Source organism: Ceratotherium simum, chromosome 9, assembly GCF_057802395.1.
Source record: "Ceratotherium simum simum isolate JZ-2026a chromosome 9, ASM5780239v1, whole genome shotgun sequence".
Taxonomy (NCBI): Eukaryota; Metazoa; Chordata; class Mammalia; order Perissodactyla; family Rhinocerotidae; genus Ceratotherium; species Ceratotherium simum.
Window position 1 is genome coordinate 39353705 of NC_141908.1, and position 23555 is coordinate 39377259.

At 36.8% G+C, this 23555-nt stretch overlaps 1 protein-coding gene across 2 annotated transcripts in view; it reads right to left on the bottom strand.

Moving 5' to 3' along the window:
* The window catches only part of CCDC148 (coiled-coil domain containing 148), a 233085-nt gene that overhangs the window by 164982 nt on the left and 44548 nt on the right, over nucleotides 1–23555 (bottom strand). For both annotated transcript variants that reach the window (XM_087435234.1, XM_087435235.1), the window contains exons 2-3: nucleotides 2266–2328; nucleotides 1186–1307 (exon numbers count right to left, since the gene is read on the bottom strand). In XM_087435234.1, coding sequence (XP_087291360.1) covers nucleotides 1186–1307; nucleotides 2266–2328 — 185 coding nt within the window. The remainder of the gene's footprint in view (nucleotides 1–1185; nucleotides 1308–2265; nucleotides 2329–23555) is intronic.

Sequence of the window (23555 nt, forward strand, 5' to 3'; positions counted from 1 at the left end):
AGGTAGGGGCTATATTTTGTTCACTATTGTATCTTCAAGGCACATAATAAATATTTATTTACCAGAGGAATTAAACACCATATAAGTAAACATTATAAAGACTATGTGGCAAAATGTTAGGGAGACAAATACAGGATTTCATGTCTATATTTATCATGGAAGAAAATATGTATGTATATGTTTATATAAATGTATGTATGTGTATATATGTATATACAATGGATCAGTAAAGTCAGAAATATGAAAATAGCTTTATTCGGATGATTGTCGTATAAATGATTTTCTTATAAATTTTCTTTGAATGTCCTGATAACATTAAACTATTTTAAAGTTACATCTGAATCAAACAAATAATGCCCTGCTTTTTTCAGGTGGTCTCCTTAGTTTGAGAAGATACAGTTCATGGATATATAGTAATTTCTTCAGAATAGGATATCAAATGTGCCTTAGAATCATAACAATTGCCTTTTTAAAAAGATATTATTAATGAAAAGCCATGCAACACAAATGTAACATGAAAATATTAAATGCAAACAAAAACTTGTAAATTACTTAATATGCTGCTTTGCCAAACCAGATTTTTAATGCAACCAAGCAATGAAAACGCTGTTTATTATATACTCTGTTATTTGCACAAGAGGGAAACATATTACATGAGTAATCCTATATCATACATGGTTCTAAAATATTGTGCACAATCACTTGCACATAAACCCCTTTCAAATCTAGTCCAGGTTCACCTTCTCTCAGATCAAGGGGAAAAAAGGGAATTCTAGAAAAGAGAGACACCTGAGGGCATATTTGTATGGTGTTGGAGAAAGAGCCTTAAATCAGATGATAATCCATGGCTGGCAATCACTAACAATTTTTATTTTTCAGATTAAGTTAGAAATTGTTGAAAGCTAATGAAATAGCTATCTTTCTAAAAATAAAGTTGAATTCAGACCTCACAGGGTTGTTACAAACATTAAGTGAGTAATGCATGTAAACTATACGGCACAGTGTCTGAGAGCATTCAATAAATGTCAGCTGCTAGTCACTATTATTAATAGTCGGAAGATTCTAAAAACTATTTAGATTGCTATTTATTTTCACATTTAAATTGTAAATATCATTTGTGAATACTTCCTAGCAATTCAATTTTCCAAAACGAGAAAACACACACACACACACATAACTTCTGACCTTTAGCTCTATAGCAGCAGAAGCTAATCTTTTTGCTTCAGTTAATGCGTACAGTTGTTGATAGTCCACTGGTTTATACTTGGTGCTTCTCATTCCATTTTTAATATGGAATATCAGATTATCTGTTTTCCATCAGAAACAGAAAATGACAAAGAAATAGTATCATGTTATTGGAAGCCAAAATATAGTTATGGCAACATGTTGACTGCAGGTCTTATTTTTAAGCAAATACAAGAAATATTACAACATTTATAGTATATGTGAACCTCTATGTATACAAACTTTTAAAATATTACCAATATAATCCTTGCAAAAAATTACTTCTAAAAGGGCATTAAAAGAATACTTCTATTTAAGTTGTTATATTAAGAATTTTAGAAAATTATAATGCTAAGATATAAAGTGTGACCATTCTTTTTATTTAAAAAGTGTTAGGCATCAACTGTGACTATTTAAGTATCATATTATTATGAATCAAATTAAGTAAATAGATTTTAAAGTCATAGCTGCATTTGTAACTTAGAAAAATTGAAATAATTTTAAATTTGAAAAAAGGTTGAAACTGAAAGCTAAAAAAGTTAATAGGCCAAATAAGATTAACATGATATAAAATGTTTGGGCAGGTATTTTCCATCCAAATACATAAAATGTCCTAGTTTAGTATGATATTAACTATTTTGATAAAGTAAAACTTAGGTAGAGGGTACTCTAAGACCAAGTAGCATAAAGTATAATAACCTGAGTAATTCAAGCAAAAAATGTACTCTTGCCTCAATTATATAACAGTTCATCTGTGCCATGTAAAGTAATTAAGATTTATTGAGTATATCATGGATCACATGACTACAGGAAGGCTCCAAAGGATTTAAGGACGAGCACAGTGAAGGACAGCATGGTTGTCCTGACCGCTGTTGAAGGAGATTAAAACATCCATCGAAGGGAACTGGAGAGACCTTCAATGTGATCAAAAAATGAGCTTTCCATTATTGACATTTTGAAAATCAACATTCCAATTTTATTATATATATTATATTATAATCCACCATAAATCATAAAAAGACTTGGAAGTAGAAAAAATACCTGATCTATCATTTTTCTGAACTGTCATGAATGGTGGATCTCTTTTATTCATGTTTTCCATATCTGTCAAGGAAAGAAGAGATGGTTAAAATTTCACAACATTACTTTTTAAATGTTTTTAAAGATGTATTAATTGTACTTTTTTTAAAAATAAAGCCCAGGAATGAGTGCCATAGCTCTTTATATTTTATTAAAATTTGCTTCTTACTCCGAGAAGCCTCCTTCTGTTAGTTTTTTTCCCTCTGTGCCTTTCCTGTTCTTGGTCTCTCCTTCTAACCTCTTACTTCTTAATCCTCCTCCCTTGGATTGTCCCAGTGACTGATAAATATTTTGTGATTAATAATTGTGTATGTATTATCCTGAGTTCCTGGGAGGAAAGGAACTACATAAATTAAAGAATAAAGCAGCTAGCCAAATTACTCACTACTTCTGTTAAGCAATACAGCACTACGGCGAACATGTGGATACGCCATTTCCTTCCAGAAACCACTTGATGCCCAGCTGTCAACTCCTTCAGGGCTGGACTCAGCTGCAGAGAGCAGCCTCATCCAAAGGCATATCATCGGTGAGGCAGCCTAAACCCAGTGACTGAGTAAGACAGAGATGTAAAGACCCAGCAGTTTGGGCCCAATTTGCTCCAGAGCTCCCTACAGTGTTGACACAGAGTTTGTTGGACCTGCATTGAAATTGACTTTCTCATCTGCCCAATCCTGCTTCCTCCTTCTTGCTTTCACAAGTATGGATTCCTGATAAATATCTAGCACCCCAAACTCTGCCTCAGCATCTCTTCCCAAGAACAAAACCTCCGATAGCACTGAACTGAATTGACATCTTTTTAGGTACCTCCAGGGCAATAGACTGGTCAAGTGGTTTCTTAAGTAACAGTACCCATTTTTCATAAATTTTTGTTCCATATCCACTAGGTTGAACTACCCTTGTCTCGTGGCCTCTGCAGTAACCTAACACTTTTTAAATAGAAGGGAAAGTAGCACAAGTCCATGACATTTGGAAACTCTGCCAAGTTACCAAGAATCATAGTGATTTCCCACCAGCTTTAGGAATATAGGGATAAACTCGTGTGTAATTTCTATAGGGTCTCTGGTCAAGAAATTCTTGTTTCAAGCCTTTAATAACGTTGACAATCCTCCCTATAGTTGGTTTCTACTCACACTCACCTCCTATCCATTAAGAGTCTTCTTCCTTTTGGAAGATTTTGCACATCCAATCTATCTACCTCCACTGCCTCCATCCAAGCCACCATCACCTCCTGCCTGGACAACAGCAGCTCCACTTTGTGCCCTTACAGTCCATTCTCCACACAGCAGCCCAAGTAACCTCTTAAAAACTCTAATCTGACCTTGTTTGAATCCCTTCAGTGGTTTCTCATTACCCTTTAAAATAGTATCCAAGCTTCTTTACATGGGCTATAAGGCCCTGCACACCTTGCCCTTGGTCATCTCTCCACCATCATCTCATTCACACATTCCAACCATGCTGTTCTTTCTGTTTCTCAAATATACCAAATTCATTCTGCCTCAAGGCCTTCCCACTTGCTGTTCCCTATGCCCTAAAGACACTTCTTTCCTCTTTTTACCTGGTTGGTTCCTACTCAGACTTCAGCTTGACCAATATGTCCCCTCTTCAGAGAAACCTAACCAGACTTCTCCATCTAAATAAGGGAGGACCCCTTGTTTCTCTCTCATCTTGTTCTTTTCCTTTCCTTGGTAATTTGTATCAGTCTTCATATTCGCATGTTTATTGATTTAATATCTGTCTCCCTCCATAGACATGTGACCCATATTTGTCTTATTTCTGATTGCATCTCCAGCGCCTAGCACAAAGTAATAAATGTTCAATAAATATTATTTGAGGAGGGACTGGCCCAGTGGCATAGTGGTTAAGTTCACACGCTGTGCTTTGGCAGCCTGGGGTTTGCAGGTTCGGATCCCGGGCACAGACCTATGCACTGCTCATCAAGCCATGCTGTGGCAGCATCCCATATATAAGATGGAGGAAGATGGGCACATGGATGTTAGCTCAGGGCCAATCTTCCTCAGCAAAAAGAGGAAGATTGGCAATGAATGTTAGTTCAGGGCCAAACTTCCTCACCAAAAAAAAAAAAAAATTATATAAGGAAATGAATAAAAAGTAGCTGGTGGTAGCTGGATGTCTTCTAGCCCCTCAGAAGAACTGCAATAACAATTCCTAAGTCCATTCTATAGCCTCCCTCTCCCAACAATAATCTTTCAATTTTTTAAAATCTGCTTTGATAGCATAGCCTATAGGCAGGAATGGCACATTTAAAGGCCCTCAGGGGTCATCAAGTAAGTTAAACGAGAGAAGTGACAAGGGTCACAACCATAGGAAGTGGCAGAAAACATGGAAAATTAAAGAGCATTCCATGCCTAAAGATATCCAAATAATTTTTTTTCCTTTTTTAAACACGGGTACTAGACAAATAAAGCAAGTCTCCAAAACAAATTTATGCCGTGTTCAGCAGCCAGTGTGTGAGCTCTGGCTTACTGCATCTCACCTCTAGTTTTGATTTCATTCTTCCACCCATAACTTAACTGTCCACGTTTGACATCTCCATTCAGAAGAGACCTCACCAGTTCTCTGATTGATTAGCTTCAGTCTTTCCTCAGTGGGGAGCCCAGCCCCTTTCGATTTAGGATTTATTTTTCTTGGGGTTTATATTGCAAGATTGAGGCTCTGAAACAAAATGGGGTTTTGCAGATTCCCTTTCAGTTACTTTGGTCTAACCCTGTGTAGTTTGTTCCTCCTGGTTTTCAGAGGAAAATCATGAAGCCTACACAATATTTCTCACCGTTTATACACAGTTCAAATTTTAATTATGACCATAAGACTCTTACGCTAGAACACATTCTGGAAATCAAAATTGCAAACAAAAACTAATCTTGTCTTCATGAACTTGAAACCTACTTTGGTTCCAACTATATAGAAGACCAACTGGAAACACTACTTGACCCACATTTTTAAATATTTATATATAAATCATAAATAATTACTAGTCACCTTTCAAAAACATTGAGGGCCTCTGAACTAAGTAATTATTAAACTGAGATGTTATAAAACTAATTGAATTGTAGTGTTTCTTATATCAGAGAATTAAATAGACATTCAGATTTAGAATCTGAAAAGTTCACAAATAATTTACTTAGTCTAACTTCTCATTTTAGCATTTGAGATAATTGAGGCCCAGAAAAATGACCAAAATCACAGAGAACTTCAAGTCCAAAACCTCATATTCATAATACAAAAATCTCTGAAAATGAAGGTTTATTTCATAATCAATATGGTAGCCAAATCCAATCTGAGCTGAAATTGTTTGGTGGCAAACTTGACTCAAACAGAAGCTTATTGTATTGAATGTGAACATTTATACATTTGTGCAAAAGTGTTAATTATTTAATCATAAGGTGCTTCCCAGGCACTACCAGTTTTAAGTAATATAGAACATATGCCTTATATGACATTTCTGAAAATATGAAAAATTCAAAATATATCTGGCCCCACAGACTTCAGATAAGGGATTATGAAACTGTAATAAAATAAACATTCCCTGATTTCCAAACAAGTATGTGTCATCTAGGCCATTTCAATTTTATGCTTACTAGTGAAAAACTCAAAGTGACTACTTCAGCCTGTAGTTAAAGTGCTTTTGGCTAACTGCTACTTGAACAGAAATTTTCATGTTAAATAATTTAAGAGCACTTAGTTTTAGAAATTATTCCATGTTCACACTATGCGACATTTTACAAATTGCTTATGAGTGTTACCAAAATGTTAAGCCTTTTAAATCTATGCAATTACTGAAAATATTTTAAAATAATATATTTTTATGAGAAATTTCTTATAGTATAGGAAGAACATTTTGATATAGAATGCAATGATAGCTTTGCAGTAGCTAGAGGGTTGAAAAAACATTTAAATATAAAGTTAATTTTTACAGATTTGATAGAGAATCTAAATTTTAAAAAATGTATATATATGACCTCAACTAGCCTCTAAGGGGTAGGTGAACAATCAGGACTTCTCTAGAAATGAAAAAAAAAAAAATAGCAAAGAGATCATTTATATAATGAGGCAATCTTTTTACATTGTTAAAGTCTGTATTCTTCTCTTTCCTAAGAAAATCTCTTTTAATACACAGAGGAAGAAAATGTCAGTTGTACCTAGGCTTAAAATTGTACAACATATGGATAGTTTGTTAACTCTAAACTGTCTAACTGTGTAGATATGTGGAATAGCCAATCACCCCATGAGAGTAAGTTTTCAAAGATGATGGGGATTCTGCCAGGCCAAACAGGGTAAGAATAATACCAATTTGAAGAAATATCTTGCATGTAACATCAAATTATAACCTTTTTCATATGAAAGATCTCATGACACTTTGAGCATTAGTTCAAAAATACTCGGGCCAAAGTCTAGCTTAAGCAGTATTTTTCCAACACGCAGAATTCTCTTTTAAAGTCTAAGCAGAATGATGCAAATTACTTCCATTATGAAACATTATACATTGTAGTGAGCATAAGGTAAAATTATTATCCTGGAAAAACTAATGGAACCCAAAGATAAACTACTAGAGCTCATAAAAATAAAGTGCTCAGCTATATAACAAATATCTCATAATCAATTCAAACATAATGGGAAAAGATCTCACTCAAAAGAGTGACCAAAACAAAACAAACAAAAACAAAATATCTAGGAATAAACTATACAAGAAGTTTGTAGGACTCATACCATGAAAAACCACAAACGTTTACTAAGGGAAATAAAACTTGAATAGAGAGAAACAATTCTAATTCTGTGTACCAAATATTTAACAGTGATAATTTGGGGGTAGTAGGATTATAGTTTATTTTGATTTCTTCTTTTTGCTTGAGCAAGATTTCTGAATTTTTCTTTTATTTTACTGGAAGAAGAAAAACACATTTTAAAAAGTACTAAGCAGGGGCAATAGTTATTTCACTATATATTGTGGATAATGTTACCACGCTTTCCACATTTTACCCAATAAAAAAGAAACTGGGAGACCCAGCCCTGTAGCCGAGTAGTTCAAGTTCCATGCACTCCGATTCTGCAGCCCAGGATCATGGGTTCAGATCCGGGGCATAGACCTACTCCACTCACCAGCCATGCTGTGGTGGTGTCCCACATACAAAGTAGAGGAAGATTGGCACAGATGTTAGCTCAGCGTGAATCTTCCTCAAGCAAAAAGAGGAACATTGGCAACAGATGTTAGCTCAGGGCGAATCTTTCTCACCAAAAAAAAAAAAAAGAAAGAAAGAAACTGGATTTTATGACACCAAGAATTCTCTAAGATGTGAACTTGTATAAATGAGTATAATTTTCCACATTAATACTGAATTGACTTATTTCTTATTAGTCTTTTCTATTAAAAGACAGGGTATATTAAATACATATGTAGAATTTTGCAGAACTTGAAAAAGTTAACATTAAAATATTTACAAGGTCATTTTTTAAAGCTCTGGGGGAATAAATAAATATATTAATCTATTTTTTCAATTATAAAATTGAATTTAATATCAAACTGTATAGAAAACTATAAGGTAAACATTAAAATTTACAGTCCTACTTAGCTCAGTACTCCAGTTGTATTCAGCCCTGGTAGTCATTTTCAATGTTTTATTTTACATTCTTTCAAAGATTTTCTATGCATATACAAGTACATGTGCATATCCAATTTTTATTGAAATGCAATCATGATATATGTACAGTTCTGCAAGTTGCTTTTCATTTAATATCTTGATTATCTTTCCACATCATTCTATTTGTTTGTCCAGGTATGTATATACATATCTTTAATGGCTGCTAAATGACTCATTTATATATATATATATCATCATTTATTTAACCAGCACAAGAATCCAAGAAAGAAATTCTTCAAAAAAACATTCTGCCCTTTTACTGCAAAACAAAATCCATAATCAGACAAAGGAAATCTATAAAATCTCTACCCTTTTCATAATCCATATAAATTTGCTTATGAAGCAAATTCTACATATAGTCAACCTTTATGATTATGTCTATAATAGCTCAAAGAAGAGAGTCTAAATCAACCTCGCTAAGGAAAATGATTCAAGTACGAATCTACTTATCCAGTATGCTTTTCCAGTAAGTCTGGGGAGCAAAGTCATGTAGAAAGAAAAGAATTAACCAATGCAAGGAACCTAGAGGTTTCTGAGGGACTTAGAGTTCCATAGAGTGGAGGTGACTTCAGTGGAGCCTCTCAAGCCCTTCCTCCCGCTATGTCCTCAAAGCTATTTTAATCATCTCAAAAGCCCAAGAGAAAATGCATGTGTACCTAGTTTAAAGCAGTACACAGTAAAAAAAAACAATAAACAAACAAAAAATGGAAATTTCCAGACATTGGGGGTGGGGAGGGAGAAATAAATGAATTTACAGAGCTCACATTGATTGTCTCAGAAATTCTGATCAGAAGCCATGACTTCCAGTTTCAAGTTGTGGCTGAACAACTTGGGGAAATTAAGTAATTATTTATGAAGAAATACTATTTTGTCCCTAATTTTCTCCCCAAATTTTATGGGACTCATAAGAGAAGAGTAATGAAAGTGATCCTCTGTAGTGAAAAGACTCACCACTTGTTCTTCTTACTTGACTTGCCATTTTGGACATGCTTAAACTGAAGACTTTGTCAACATTCTTCTGATACAATTTGAAAATCCACTTTCTCATCCTACATACCTGGACTTGAAGTAAGAAGCTTGTCTGCTTCCTCCTGGCCCCTCGGTAGAGGGGTATCACATAGGTCACCCCCTCCATACCTTTTGTGTAGATTTTTGCAATAACTTTTTATCTGCTCTCCTGGGCCCAGCTACCCTCACACACATGCCTGAATGACGGATGTCTCAAAAACCCAAATATTTCTGGTCTACCAAATGGTTTCCCATTGCTTTCCAGGATAAGGTTAAACTGCATAGGTGACAAGGACCTTTTCAATCTAGCTCCTGCCTATTTAGCCTCTTCCTTACCCCTTACCCCATATGCACGCTATACTCCAGCATTCCCAAACCATTTGCAGATCTCTGAATACATAATGCTTGTGGTGGGCAGAACAATGGCTCCCCAAAGATGCCCACATCCTAATCCTCAGAACCCATAAATATGTTATGCTACATGACAAAGGAGAATTAAGGATGCAGCTAATCAGCTGACTTTATCTACGGAGATGACCCGGGATTACCCAGGCGGGCCCCACATAATCACGAGGGTCTTTATAAGAGGAAGGCAAGAGGGTCTTAGTCAGAGCAGGAGATGTGATGACAGAAGCAGAGGTCAGAGAGAAGAAAGATTTGAAGATGCTACCCTGCTGGCTTTGAAGTTGGAGGAATGGGGCCATGACCCAAGGAATGCAGGCAACACCTAGAAGCTGGAAAAGGCAAGGAAACAACTTTTCCTCTAGAGCGTCCAGAAGGTATGCAGACCTGCTGAAATCTTGATTTTAACCCAATGAGACCTATTAAGTACATCTGACCTTCAGAATTATAAGATAATAAATTTGTGTTGTTTGAGCCACTAAATTTTTGGTAATTTATTATTTAGCAGTAGGAAACTGACAATGCTCTTTCACACCTCCCTGCCTTTGCACATGTTGTTACCTCTACTTGGAACGCCTTTCCCAACCATTGCCTCTCTGGCCAATGCCTACTTATTTTTCAATCTCATTTTAAGCATCCTACTGGAGCCTCTCCTAATCCAGGTAGGGATGATTTTTATTCTCTCTTGTGCTACTATTGTACTTTGTGTATATTCCTACTGATGCAGTTACTCATTTATTCAATGTTTATTGAACATCTATCATATACTAGACTAAGGGATATAGATTTATTCAGGCTCTGCAAAGACACATAGCCTGGCCATCTCATCTGAAATAGCCGCCTCCACCCTCAAGCACTCTTTATCCCCTCAATCTAATTATTTTCCTTCATAGCACTTCTCACTCTGTGGCATTACACTATGTATTTATTAGTTTGTTTATATGCTTATTGTTCACTTCTACAACCAAGATGTGTGCTCCATCAAAGCAAGGCCTTTAGCTGATCATCTCAATTTCTACAGAGTACCTAAAATAGTGCCTTGACATATATTAGACATCCAACATATATTTGCTGAAAAAGCATCAAATGATTGCATTACAGATCATAGTCCTGTCCCTAAGGCATGGTAGTATTAGAGGTAAACACATAGTTTTCATCTCCTCTTCTCCAGTTTTTAAATCTAGGCTTGCCTGTATGAGATGAAAATTATGATCAGGAACAAACTCCAAACCAAAATGGGCAGTGGGTTGAGGTGTATCTCAAGAAGGAAGGAAGGAAAAATACCCCCACCTTATCTTGGTGAGTTTCAGCACTGACTATAGTTCATGTTAACTACAGTTGAAGCTGCCCCTTGACCAGCTATTCAACCGCCAGTCACAGCACACAACCTCCTACATGCAGAAACCTGAGCAATGTCTCTATGTATCAGTAATTTAAGGATATTTATGCCATCTTACTTCTCCAAGAGCCTGAGGATAAGAAGGACATTCTTTGCATAGTAGACAGAGATTATCTGGTTTTTCAACCTATATTGTTGAGTGAAAAAAGCAAGTTGCACCATGATACATACCAAATGATACCATAACATAAACATGCACAGACACAAAAGAATACTATGCATATTACACACACACACACACACACACACACTCCACAAAGGAAAAAAAGTCTCAAAGATTCACAAATAGACCAAACTGGAGAGGACACTGCAACTGGAGGTTAGTTTCAAAGAGGACTTGAGCTTTATCTGTAATAAAATCTTTGGTGGTTTTGTGTGTGTGTGTGGCCGTGTGTGAGGAAGATTGGCCCTGAGCTAACATCTGTGCCCATCTTCCTCCATTTTGTATGTGGGATGTCACCACAGCATGGCTTGATGAGCAACACGTAGGTCCGTGCCAAGGATCCGAACCCACAAACCCTAGGCCACCAAAGCAGAGAGCGTGAATTTAACCACTATGCCACCAGGCCAGCCCCAAAATCTTTGTTTTTTTTACAAAGAGAATACACATATGTATATTTACATAATTAAAAGTAATAAACATTACCTCAGAAGGTCTTATGTCTAAATAATTATATAATCTATTGTAGAATTAATACAATTACATTCAAGTTTATAAGTGATTATCCAGTGGGTTCTGCTGCTGAGAGCCCCAGAGTCTGATCACCCAGTCACGCCCATTTCCGAACCTGCCAAGCTTGGAGCACTTCCACAGCACCTTGGCATTACCAAGTTACAACAACCCTGTGAAGCCCAGCCTGAAATATCCGGTTAACTTTATCCTTAATTTTGAATATAATTAAATAATTTGTATACAAATATGTTGTGCCTTGTACAAGAAATTTCACCTGACATCTTTAACAAAATGATTCAAAACAGAGTACTTTTTCTTTTGATTGATGGTCACAAAAGCACTGCTCTTTCTTTTGATTACAAGCTGGTTCATTAAAAGAAAACTGTTAATATCAAGGCCACAAACAAGGTTATAGAGTTCAACAATTCAATAGAATTTTGATGTGCTTTTCACTATTACTGCTGAAGAAATGTTATCACCTGATGTTTAAAACTGTGGCAGACACAGCTAGGTGCCAATATCCATTCTCCTCTTTTTCCTTCCTAACAGAACCCAATTTTGTTCAGGGATAAAATACTGGCCTTCCTTAATATCTCCGATGCTTTAAGTGACCATGTCACACAGTTCTGGCCAATGAGATATAAGCCGAGGTCCTTGGGGAATTGGGGGACAAGATTTGCTTTTTCATATAGGCACTGCCCCATCTTCCCTGTGCTCTCTCCTTTCTTCCTGCCTGGAATGTGGATGTGAAGCTAGACAGGGAGAGGCTGTCTGTGACTCTATAGAGAGTATTAGGACGAAAGCTGTACACTAACTATTGCAGAGAAGAAAGCCAAAGGGAGTTTGGGACACATGACATCAAGAAAATGCTATACCAGCTGTGGACTACTTCTCTCTGGACTTGTTGTTATGAGAAAAATAAATCCCTAAGCTTCTGCAATCAGGTTCTGTAAGTTTCAACCAAACAAAATTCCAAACTGATACAGACTGGGATAATATGAAACACCCAGGAGATTTTGATGCCTTTCTATATAAAGCAGTATAAAAATTCTTCTAGAAAAGTAGCCATCAATACAGGCACAGGACAAAATACTAGAAAATAATACTGTCATTGCTCTTCAATAGTGGCATGAGAAAATTACATCTAGCAAATTTCTTATTTTAAAACTCCAATAGCGTTTCATTTGCAGTTTCAACACAGCCGAAAGAGAGTGGGTAAAAAGATGTGTAGGTGGTTCTGGAAAGGGAAAGAAAAAATCCTCAGAAACCTAATTTCACTACCAAAAAGTAACATAGAAGAATGTATCTGTGGGTTTTCAATACCTCAGAACAGTTTTTCCACAAAGTATCAATTACGTGAGGAGGAATTTTCTTTTAACATGCTACACAAAGGTTTTTTTAATAAAAAATAGCAATCCACCACTCTTTAACAACAAAGACTATAAAACTCTGTTAAATGGCAGTGCGTGGAACATGGTAGCACTAATATGTTTTGAATGACTGAAATAATAATAATAGGTAAAAAATATTAATTCATTTTTGTGTTATTGCCAGTTAAGGAAAAGATGTCTAGGCTAAGATGTGAAGAAACAAAGGGAAAGATTAAGGAGTTAAGATAAAGCTTAGAAGGAGGGAGAGAAAGATTGAAGAAAAAGAAAATGAAAAGGAACAAAAGATAGAGAGAAAAGAAAATTGTGTTTACTTCCTGTTTCCTCTTTTCAGTTCCCTCAAATTTGGATCAAAAAGGAAGGCATACTTCCTCTCTATGAAGACAAACTCACAGTTTAGATCAGCTGCACTGAAGTGGTTACAAGTCTTACTGCAGAGGAGATAAGAGCAGGTAATTTTGAAGCATCAAAGGTGGGCCCTAAGGCAGGTCTGGCTGGGATTTCCAGTGGCAGGAGGCAACTAACTCAGGATGAGCAGCCCCACTCTGGAGAAGAGGGAGGCAATATCTGATGTGGGAAGAGGGGCTGAATGGGGAGGGCATAGTGAGAGAGGTCAAACAGCCTTTTCCTGTTTCAATTTTTGTTTCAACCTAGTCCTTCACACAGAAAAGGAAAGGGAAATTCTCCACTATCATTTATTTCTTTGTCTCCTTCCACAGGAATCTGTATTCTCTGAACAATGATTTTAAAGTCCTTATACGGACAATCTCAATTATAGCCTATGAAAATTGAGGGTGGTAAAAGAAAAGTAAGTTTAAGTTTCTCTCCCTTAAAGAAAGAGGGAGGGAAGAGTTCTCCTTTCTGCCTGGGGGCTGGAAGGTAGGGGGTGGTGTGAAGGGCAAATGATCGTGTAACACAAGGACAAACAGTAAGAATTTGGCTGTGTAGGATATTCCACTTGACTTTAAAAATACCATCAAAGGCGGCTGGCCCAGCGGGGTAGCGGTTAAGTGCACGAGCTCTGCTGCTGATGGTCTGGGTTCAGATCACAGGCACGCACCAATGCACTGCTTGTCAGGCCATGCTGTGGCGGCATCCCATATAAAGTAGAGGAAGATGGGCACAGATGTTAGCTCAGGGCCAGTCTTCCTCAGCAAAAAGAGGAGGATTGGCATGGATGTTAGCTCAGGGCTGATCTTCCTCACAAAAAAAAAAAAAAAGTACCATCAAAATACTTGGGTTCAAAATGGTCAATAATATATGAAATAGTCACTAACATATGACTACTGCTTGTCAGTGGCAATCAAAGACAGGAGACACATGAGACATCCTTGCAATAGGAGGTTTTAAAAAGATAGCCTTGGGCCGGCCCCGTGGCTTAGTGGTTGGCTGCGCGCGCTCCGCTGCTGGCGGCCCGGGTTCGGATCCCGGGCGCGCACTGACGCACCGCTTCTCCGGCCATGCTGAGGCCGTGTCCCACATACAGCAACTAGAAGGACGTGCAACTATGACGTACAACTATCTACTGGGGCTTTGGGGGAATAAATAAATAAATAAATAAAATTATAAAAAAAAAAAAAAAGATAGCCCTATAGAAAACATTATATTAGGTCAACAAAATAAGTTTATTTAAAATATAATTAAAATCAAAAATAGCAATATCCTCAAAACTAACATATACCTTAACTCCAGAGTAGCGTTGGGCCTTGGAGTAAGGCTACAGAAGACTGAATTCCAACTCCACCACTTATAAACGATGGGACTCTCAGCAAACTACTTAAATGGTGGAAAAGACATAATATTGTAAAGATGTCAACTCCTCCAAATTGATTTATACAATCTTAATTGAAATCCTAGAAGATTTCTTTTGTGAAAATTGGCAAGCTGACTTAAAAATATGTATAGAAATGGAAAGGACAAAGAATAACCAAAGGAATCTTGAAGAAGAGAATAAAGCTAGAGGATTTACAGTAACATATAACAAGATCCATTATGAGGCTGCATTAAGACAGTGTGTTATTGGCACAAGGATGGACAAATAGGCCAATGAACAACATAGAGAGTCAAGAAACAGAGGCATACATATGTGGTCACCTGATTTATGACAGAGGTGAGTCACACTGCTATGCAATGTGCAAAGAACTGTCTTCTATAAATGGTCCTGGGTCAGCTGGATGTCCATATGGAAAAAATGAATCTTGACCCCCTACCTCCCAACATTCACAAAAATCAATTCCAGATGTATTAAAGACGTAAATGTGAAAAATAAAAAATGAAGCTTTTAGAAGAAAACATAGGAGAACATATTCATGACCTTGGAATTGGCAAAGATTTCTTAAACAGTTCACAAAAAAATGTTAATCATAAATGGAAAATGTAGTAAGTTGGGAAATACTAAAATTAAGAACTTCTGTTCATCCAAATACACCATTAAGGGAGTGAAAAGGCAAACCAAGGAGTGGGAAAATACATTTGCAATAAATATATTCAACAAAACTTGTATCCAGAATATATAAATTTTAAAATAGCCTACAAATTGATAAAGAAAAGGCAGACAACCAAACAGAAAATGAGGCAGAAGACCTGAATAGACACTCCATAATAAAAGGATACCCAAATGGCCAATAAACATATTAAAAGGGCGGAACTTTACTTATTAGGATAATTCAATTTAAAACCAAAATGCAACACCTCTATAAACACACTTGTGTGGCTAAAATGAAAATGAAAGAAAATACCAAATGTTGGTAAGAAGGTTTCAACCAGAACATTCATACACGGCTGATGGGAATGTAAATTGGTACAACTGCTTTAGAAAACTCACTGGCGGTTCAACTACGATGACCCAGCCAATCTGCTTCTACATATTCTCAACAGAAATGTGCACATATATTTGCCAGAAGATATGTATAAGAATGTTCATAGCAGCACTATTCCTAGTAGCCCCAAATTGGAAACTACCCAAACGTCTACCAGTGGTTAAATAAATAAATTGTGAGATATTCACAAACTTACTCTTTGACTTTTGTTGTTGGAGATGGGGCTGTGAGATAGAGTGGATAGTGAAATATTCATCAATACTAGTGTCTTATTGGGTCAAGAAAATGACGCTCCTGGTTCTGTCCAAGGGGAAGTGTTTATAAGGAAAAGGGTACATGACATCAGGCATCACTGCTTTTTGAAGTATGTACTAACTTAATTGTTCCAAGATATATTTTATAACTGCTAGCTGAGGTTAATTTGACATGGTGACAGAGTTGACAAACTTGATGAAAGGCATTCAACTTTAAAATCAAATTTTAAAACCAAATCTGAACATTTCAAACGATAACACAGTGTATTTTACATGCAAAAAAAGTTACCATAAAAATTAACATTGTAGAAGACTGTTTAATGACATATAGATTATATATAAATATAAAAATCTTAAAGCAAGGTAGAAAATAGGAAGAATTCTCATTTTATAAAAAGTATGTATATATATAAAAGTGTATACATGAATATTTAGTAAATGATTATAAAGCTATATACCATAATACAACAGTAATATTGTGAATAGAATGATTATTTTCTTTTTTTTGCTCTGTATTTTGTAAATTTGCAAAGGATTTGAAGAAAATTGTTCTCTTTTAAAAATTTTTTAAATAAATTTTTAAAAAATAGAAACAATCACAGACTTACAGAAAAGTTGCAAGTACAGTATAAATTTATTTTTCTGAAGAAAGGCTCCATCTCAGAGGAAGTTGCTGCCCTGATTCTCCATCATTCCTGAATACTTGAAGGTGTCTTTCCTACAAACAATGACAGTCTCCTACATAACCACAAGACAACTACCAACAAGAGATTAACACTGATAACGTTACTCTCAACTAATTCTCAGACCTCATTCAGGTTTTGCCAATTGTTCCAATAATGTCCTTTATAGCAAAAGCTCCAGTTCAGAATTGAACATTGCATTTAGTTGTCATGTCTCTTTAGTCTCCTTCAGTTTGAAATTGCTATTCAGTCTTTGACTTTCATGATCTTGATACTTTTGAAGATTACAGGCCAGTTATTTTGCAGAATGCCTGCCAATTTGGGTTTGTCTGATGTTTCTTCATGATTAGACTCAGGTTATGTGTCTTTGGCAGCAATATCACAGAAGAGATTTGTGTTCTTCTCATTGCATCCTATCACCTGATTTCCATTTGTCCATTACTGGTGATGTTCACTTTGAACACTTAATTAAGGTCGCATCTGCCAAGTTTCTCCACTATACAGTTACTCTTTTTTCCACTTGCACTTAATAAGTATTTTGTGGGGAGTTACTTTGAAACACTGAAAATACTCCCATTCCTCATTAACCATTTAACTTATATATTTGTTTATTTGTCTGTATCTGTATAGATTCATTTTAGTCAATGGGTTATAATCTGTTACTATAATTATTTATTTTGATGCTTCAATTATTCCCAATTTGGCCAGTGGAAACCTCTTCAAGTTGGCTTCTGTGTCCCACGTTTTTTTTTTTTTTTCTTTTTTTCTTTTTTTTTGGTGAGGAAGATTGGCTCTGAGCTAACATCTGTGCCCATCATCATCTGTTTCGTATGTGGGACACTGCCACAGCATGGCTTGATGAGCGGTGCATCATCCATGCCCAGGATTCCAACCTGCGAACCCCAGGCCGCAGATGTGGAGTGTGGGAACTTAACCAGTATGCCACTGGGCCGGCCCCCTCCCACATTTTTTAAAAAACAACACCCATTTATTAGCTCACAGTTCTGTAGGTCAGAAGTCTGGCATGGCATGGCTGGGTTCTTTGCTCTGGTTATGACAAGGCTAAAATCAAGGTATCAGGCTGAGTTTTTCTACAGAAGCTTTGGGGAAAATCTATTTGTAAGCTTATTCTTATTGCTGGTTGAATTCAGTTACTTGCAGTTACAGGACTGAGGTCCCCACTTCCTTGCTTGTCATCAGCCAAGGGCCACTCTCAGCAACTAGAGGTTGCTTGTTTCTCATTCCGTGTGGTTCCCTCCATCTTCAAGACCACCAGGGATAATCGCTGTCATGCTAAATCCCTCTCATGCTTTGAATCCCTTTGACATCCTCTGTCTCTGACCTCTAAACCCAGATTTAAAGGGCTCATTGTTACCGCCCAACATGGGGCCTTCTGCTTGCCGCCAGACATGCCAATAGTCAAGAGGCAAGGTGGTAGGAGAAAAAGGACTTTTTTATTACAGCTTGCTAGCAAGAGGGAAGATGGCCGACTCATGTCCAAAAGAACCATCTTAAGGGGGCATGAAATCTTATAGCAGTTATATAGGCCATTGGGTTATAGGGGAGGGGGTTAGGAATGTTGACCTTCTGGTGTTACAGACGGGAGTGCCACACCAGATCTTTCAGTTTTCACTGATGATGGCTATCAGCATAGATTCTCTGTTAAGGGGTCATCACATTCCTAAGGAACTCAGAGAAACAAAGTAATCATCTTACCACATCTGGGAGGTACGTGCAGAAGTTGGGGTCATAAAATCTACAGAGCAGTTAGATCTCCTGGAGGGTGCATATCCAGCTGGGTTAGTTTGTCAGAGGTCATTCAAAGTTACAATAGGGCTTCTTTTCTACAATATGGCTTCCCTTATGTCAACCTTGTCTTGATCCAGTATCATCAGGTGATAAGATCAGGCGCACTAGATAATCTCCCTATCACAAAGTCAACTGATCTGGGAACTTAATTATCTCTGCAAAATGCCTTTTGCTACATAAAATAACATAATCACAGGAGTAATATCTCCTCGTTTTCATACTCCTAGCGACTATACAAGGTGTGTACACTAGGGGGCAGGGAGTCTTGGGGACCATCTTAGAATTCTGCCTACTACATATGTAAAGTGCTAGAACGGTGCCTGGAACACTGTAAGAACTATACGACATGCATTAGCTATTATTATTATTGATTATCTGACAAATTCACAGAAATTTAAAAAATAGCAATAACATAGTAATGACAAAACTGTAGTGAAATGACACTTTACTGTTACCATCAAAGAAATATAAATTACTAGAAGCTTCCAGCCATCAATTTGGCAACGTTTATTGAAAGCCTAGTATTTCTGAAGCTGGGGACCTAAGGGTTACTGTAAATATTCAATAAGAACATGATTGCCCTTCGACCTCATTCCCAGCACAGACACAGATGAAAAGAAGTTAATCTTGTTAATTTACTATTTTCTTGTTTAACCTGAGGAGTGACCCTAGGGTCACAAGGATTTATGAGCTCATTTTACAGCAGAAAAGGAATGCCTTCAAGGAAGTTAACAACCACCAGATAACCAGCCCCAGCTGCCCTTGACACTCAGAAGTCAAATTGCCCAAGGGCATATCTGGAGTGAAAGGAATACGGATTTCGCCTTTGTTTCTCCTAAACGAAAGTCCTCCTCCCAGGCCCCTTAGCTCTATAAAACGCCCTGCTTCCTTCTTTTGTTAAGGTATCCTCAAAAAGGAATATAAAAATACATATGTGGTTGAGGAGTTCTGTGTCCTTTTGACATCATTCTTTGAGCACTTCCTCATCTTCTGGAATAACATATTTTTCCAGTCTCATCTTGTGCTTTGCTTGTCACAGTCCTGGAATCAGCTATTTTTCCAACGAGCTCTGGTTCCTTGGAGGATGGTATTTAGAAGTCAAGATCTAGACACTGGATGCGCTCATGGCTATTGGGATGTCACCACTTCTTGACCCTCCCTATGGGCAAAGCTAGGAAATACACAAACACACACAGACACTTATATTTATTTCTATCTCTATTTCTCTTTTAAAAATAGATAGATAGATAGATAGATAAAGAGAGAGAAAGAGCACCATACACACTGATATCTCCAACTGCAATACAACAGTATAAAGTTCATTCTAGGTTTCTCCCTTTCTGAATTTATAACTCCCCATTCCAACAGTGAGAAACCAAGCCTCCGTTACCTTTTATATCTTTTATTTAATCAACTCCCCATATATAACCAATCTCCCATTTCTGATGCCACCTCTCCTCTACACAAATGCCTTCCTCACCCCACTTGGGTTCCAACAACCCACAGCAGGTGCCCTCACCACCACCATATAAGCTCCAACATTTCAGGGCAGACTTCCAAATAGACTCCTTCCTCACTCTGACTCCTCATACTGCCCTCTGCCCCACTACATGTACATGCCTCTCCTTCCAACTGAGTTTCAAAACTTCATGTCAGGCTGTCCCTCCATATATACTCACGCTCTTCTCACCCTACTTGGGCTCTGACACACTGCACTAGGTCACCTTCATTCATAGGTGCTCTCCCCCTACTTCACAAAAGTTCTGACACCCATATCAGGCTGCCTCTCTACTTGGATGCAGTCCCTATCCTAGTTGGTCCCTGACACCAGCACAGGCCAGCCCTCCCAAATAAATCCCCTCCTCCTGCTTTTGGACTCCAATCCTATGCTCTGGGCCACCATGGTTTCCTCTCCCTTCCAGTGTAGAGACCAGCCTTGCTCCGCCCCATCTAATGGCTTCAGGACTGATTGTTCAGGAAGAGAAAGAAGAGGAAATTGGATAGAGGAAACATCGTCTCCTTCCTAACTAGATAACATAGCTCAACAGAAATTCTCTACTTTGTTGCTATTACAATTTAATAGTTTTCCATTGACAACTCTAAAAATATTTGATATATAAATTAATTTCCTCTATAAGTAGTCACTCTCTTAAAATAGGGACCAATGTTTTCTGAAGTCTTTTTATTCTAAGAAATTGAAATCTGTATTCATTAAATTAATGAAAGTAGTTACTTTTTAATGATCATAAATATGGGTAACCACTGACAAAGGAAGGGAACAGTACTCATTATGCCTATCTCGGAGGAAAAATATCATACCACTCAAGAATGTGAGCTCTGGAGCTAGAATATTAGGTTCAAAACCCAGCTCTGAGGCCTTTGGCAAGTTCCTTAACTTCTTTGTGCCTCAGTTTTGCCATCTGTAAATGAAGATAATAGTGGTACTTCCTAGAGTTGTGAGGAGTATGGCAGATAATATACAAAACTTTCTTAGAAGAGCATCTGGCATCAAAAAATCATCAAAAAGTATTTGTTATTAATGTTATTAACAAGGGCACTACCAGATGCCTGAAAATGTGTCCACAGACTCTGTGATTCTAAGACCTGATTTGAGAAACAATATATTAAATTGTACACTGTCACTTAGGTGATCACTTAGCACTCATGTTGTCACAAATCCACAAGCACAAAAATAGGCACTAAAATTGTATGAATAGATTTAAGAGTATATATTTATATTCTTCTTTAAAGATTGTGTTTGAAATAAAAATATAAAATATTTAATTTCTCATAGAGAACTTATAAATCTCCTAGCATATGTTGGTGATCTCCAGTGTGAGAATAACTCCTTATAACTTAATCGTGTATTTCTATTCTCTCTACAATTTGAGGTATATAAACAAAGACAAAATATTTCTTTAATGAATTAGATTTTAGCCTAAATAGGTAGGCCTTCTTTCAATTATACTAAATAAGAATAATCTAGAAAAAAAAGAAAGAAAAGAAAAGAAAGTTTGTATATGATAGAATTCCTGCTAATCGACTGCAGAACATGAGAAGATTATGATAAAGTTAATTGAGCTTATCGTAGATCAACTCCAATTTTCAACCCACATTCTCTTAAGGGCTAGATCATTACTCTTTCAAAAGCACTTATCCACATCTTCATAAACTAATTAAAATAAAACTTCATTTTTCTTCTTTTTAAAATAACATCACCATAGAGCTAAGTGAAGAATGCTCTGTAGGACCCCTACCTTACCTATTTAGATTCATCCTGCTCTATGACTTAATCAGTAATTATTTTCTCAAGATTTAAAACGTATTTCCGGGACAAGTTTCTCACATTTTCTAAATTCAGCACAAAAGTTTACGTGGAATAGTGAAGATGAAGTATCCTGCTCTAAAAATGGGCTGGCACCTCCTTTGGTCATAGTGAAATAATGTCATTGTCAAATCTGACTTGGATTAGGCTCTACAGTGGCTAGTGGAGAAGGAGCCTTAATTGACTATCCAGAAACAAAGGAAAGACTGTTTTGATCATTCTCATGCTTCAATATGTATATACCTTTTTACTAATCAAAGTCATTTCTCAGCACTTGTTTCAGAGAAAATTCTAGTTTTCTGATGATTGAAGGTGTCCCACTTTACAAAAGAAGTTATTTTAAGAACTTCTACCCTATTTACAAGCTGCTTGGGACTATCGTGGATATAAAATAACTGCCTTTTGTCCTTAAGTGAAAACCTCTTAAAAGCACCAGGAAGATTTAATACAGTTATGGTTTATGTAATCTTGAAACTTGCACATCGTATGGCTCAATTCCTCTCAGACAGAAATCTGGAAGGGGATTCCCTGGGCAGGGAGTCTTCCTTCAAGACAGAAGGACAGAAGGACTAAAAAGTATATCAAGCACAAGGAACAGGAAATCTAAGGGCCACATATGCCACAAGGAGAGTTAAGAAGGGAGAAAGACTGGGCAGGGAGATCAGAGTTCAGAATGAGTGAAATGACTCTGCGGAAAAGCAGATGGGGATAAAACCAGGAAGGTAAGAAAAGAGGGGTGGGATTGCAAATTAATCACTTAGAGCAAAAACTTTTCAAACCCTTTTCAATAGCCAAACTCTCTTGTAAACAAAAGTCCTTCTCCAAGATTTTAGACTTAAGATTAAAGAAAGCATGAAGTCAGTCTTTATCCAGTTCTAAGATACAAAGCTTAACAGCTGTCATAAACCATATTTCCCACCAAAAGAAACTGGTCTGCAGTGAGCATGAATGAAGCAGACATGCTGAGAGACGGAGGTGGTGAATTTTCCTGAGGCCCAGGCTGAATCCTGCTCTTTTCTTGGCTTCATTTGTTCCATCTTCATTGGTATTCCTGAGCCAATAATTTTTTCTTGTGCTTAAGCTAGATTGCATTGTAACTAAGAATCCTGAGAAATACTCTCAGGCAATGTAAAGGTTTGGCAGAAAGTAATTTACCGTTTGCAGAACCTCTCAGCATCTCCACAGAGCCAAGGTCCCCCAGATCAGAAATTGAAAGCCACTGCCCTAAGTAATAGCTCTTATTTGAGACTTGTCTTTATATGCACACAGAGGTATAATGTGTGGCTGGCGTCAGGGATAAACTTACACATACTTCATTCATTCATGCAACACATATTTATTGGATTCCTACTATGTGCTAGGCACTGTCCTAAGTATGGGGGCTGTGACAGTGGATGAAAGAGACATGTTCCCTGCCATCATAGTGCTTACTGTCCAATGGCCTGGTATACTCATAAGCTGTGAATCAGAGAAGGCAAGCTCTCCTTGTTATTGATGATTGTTACTCTTGTAACAATGTGATGAAAAATATTAGTGCTCAAAATGAATATTCTATATCTATCACGAACATTTAATTAAAAGATCAATATTATTTGTTAAATACCTATATTACTAGTCCTAAGATAACACTAGGTCAGCTTATAACTATCATAAAATCTTAGAGAACATTTAATCATGATGACATAGATGAATTAAACATTTGCTACCAGAGTAATGAGGCTTTATTTTATACTACTAGTTACTGAAATTGTTTTGCTCCTTTAAAATATTGGGAAAATGATATCTTTCTTTACTTCTGAAAACACAAGTTAATTGCTAGCCCATATTGCTTTCCTTA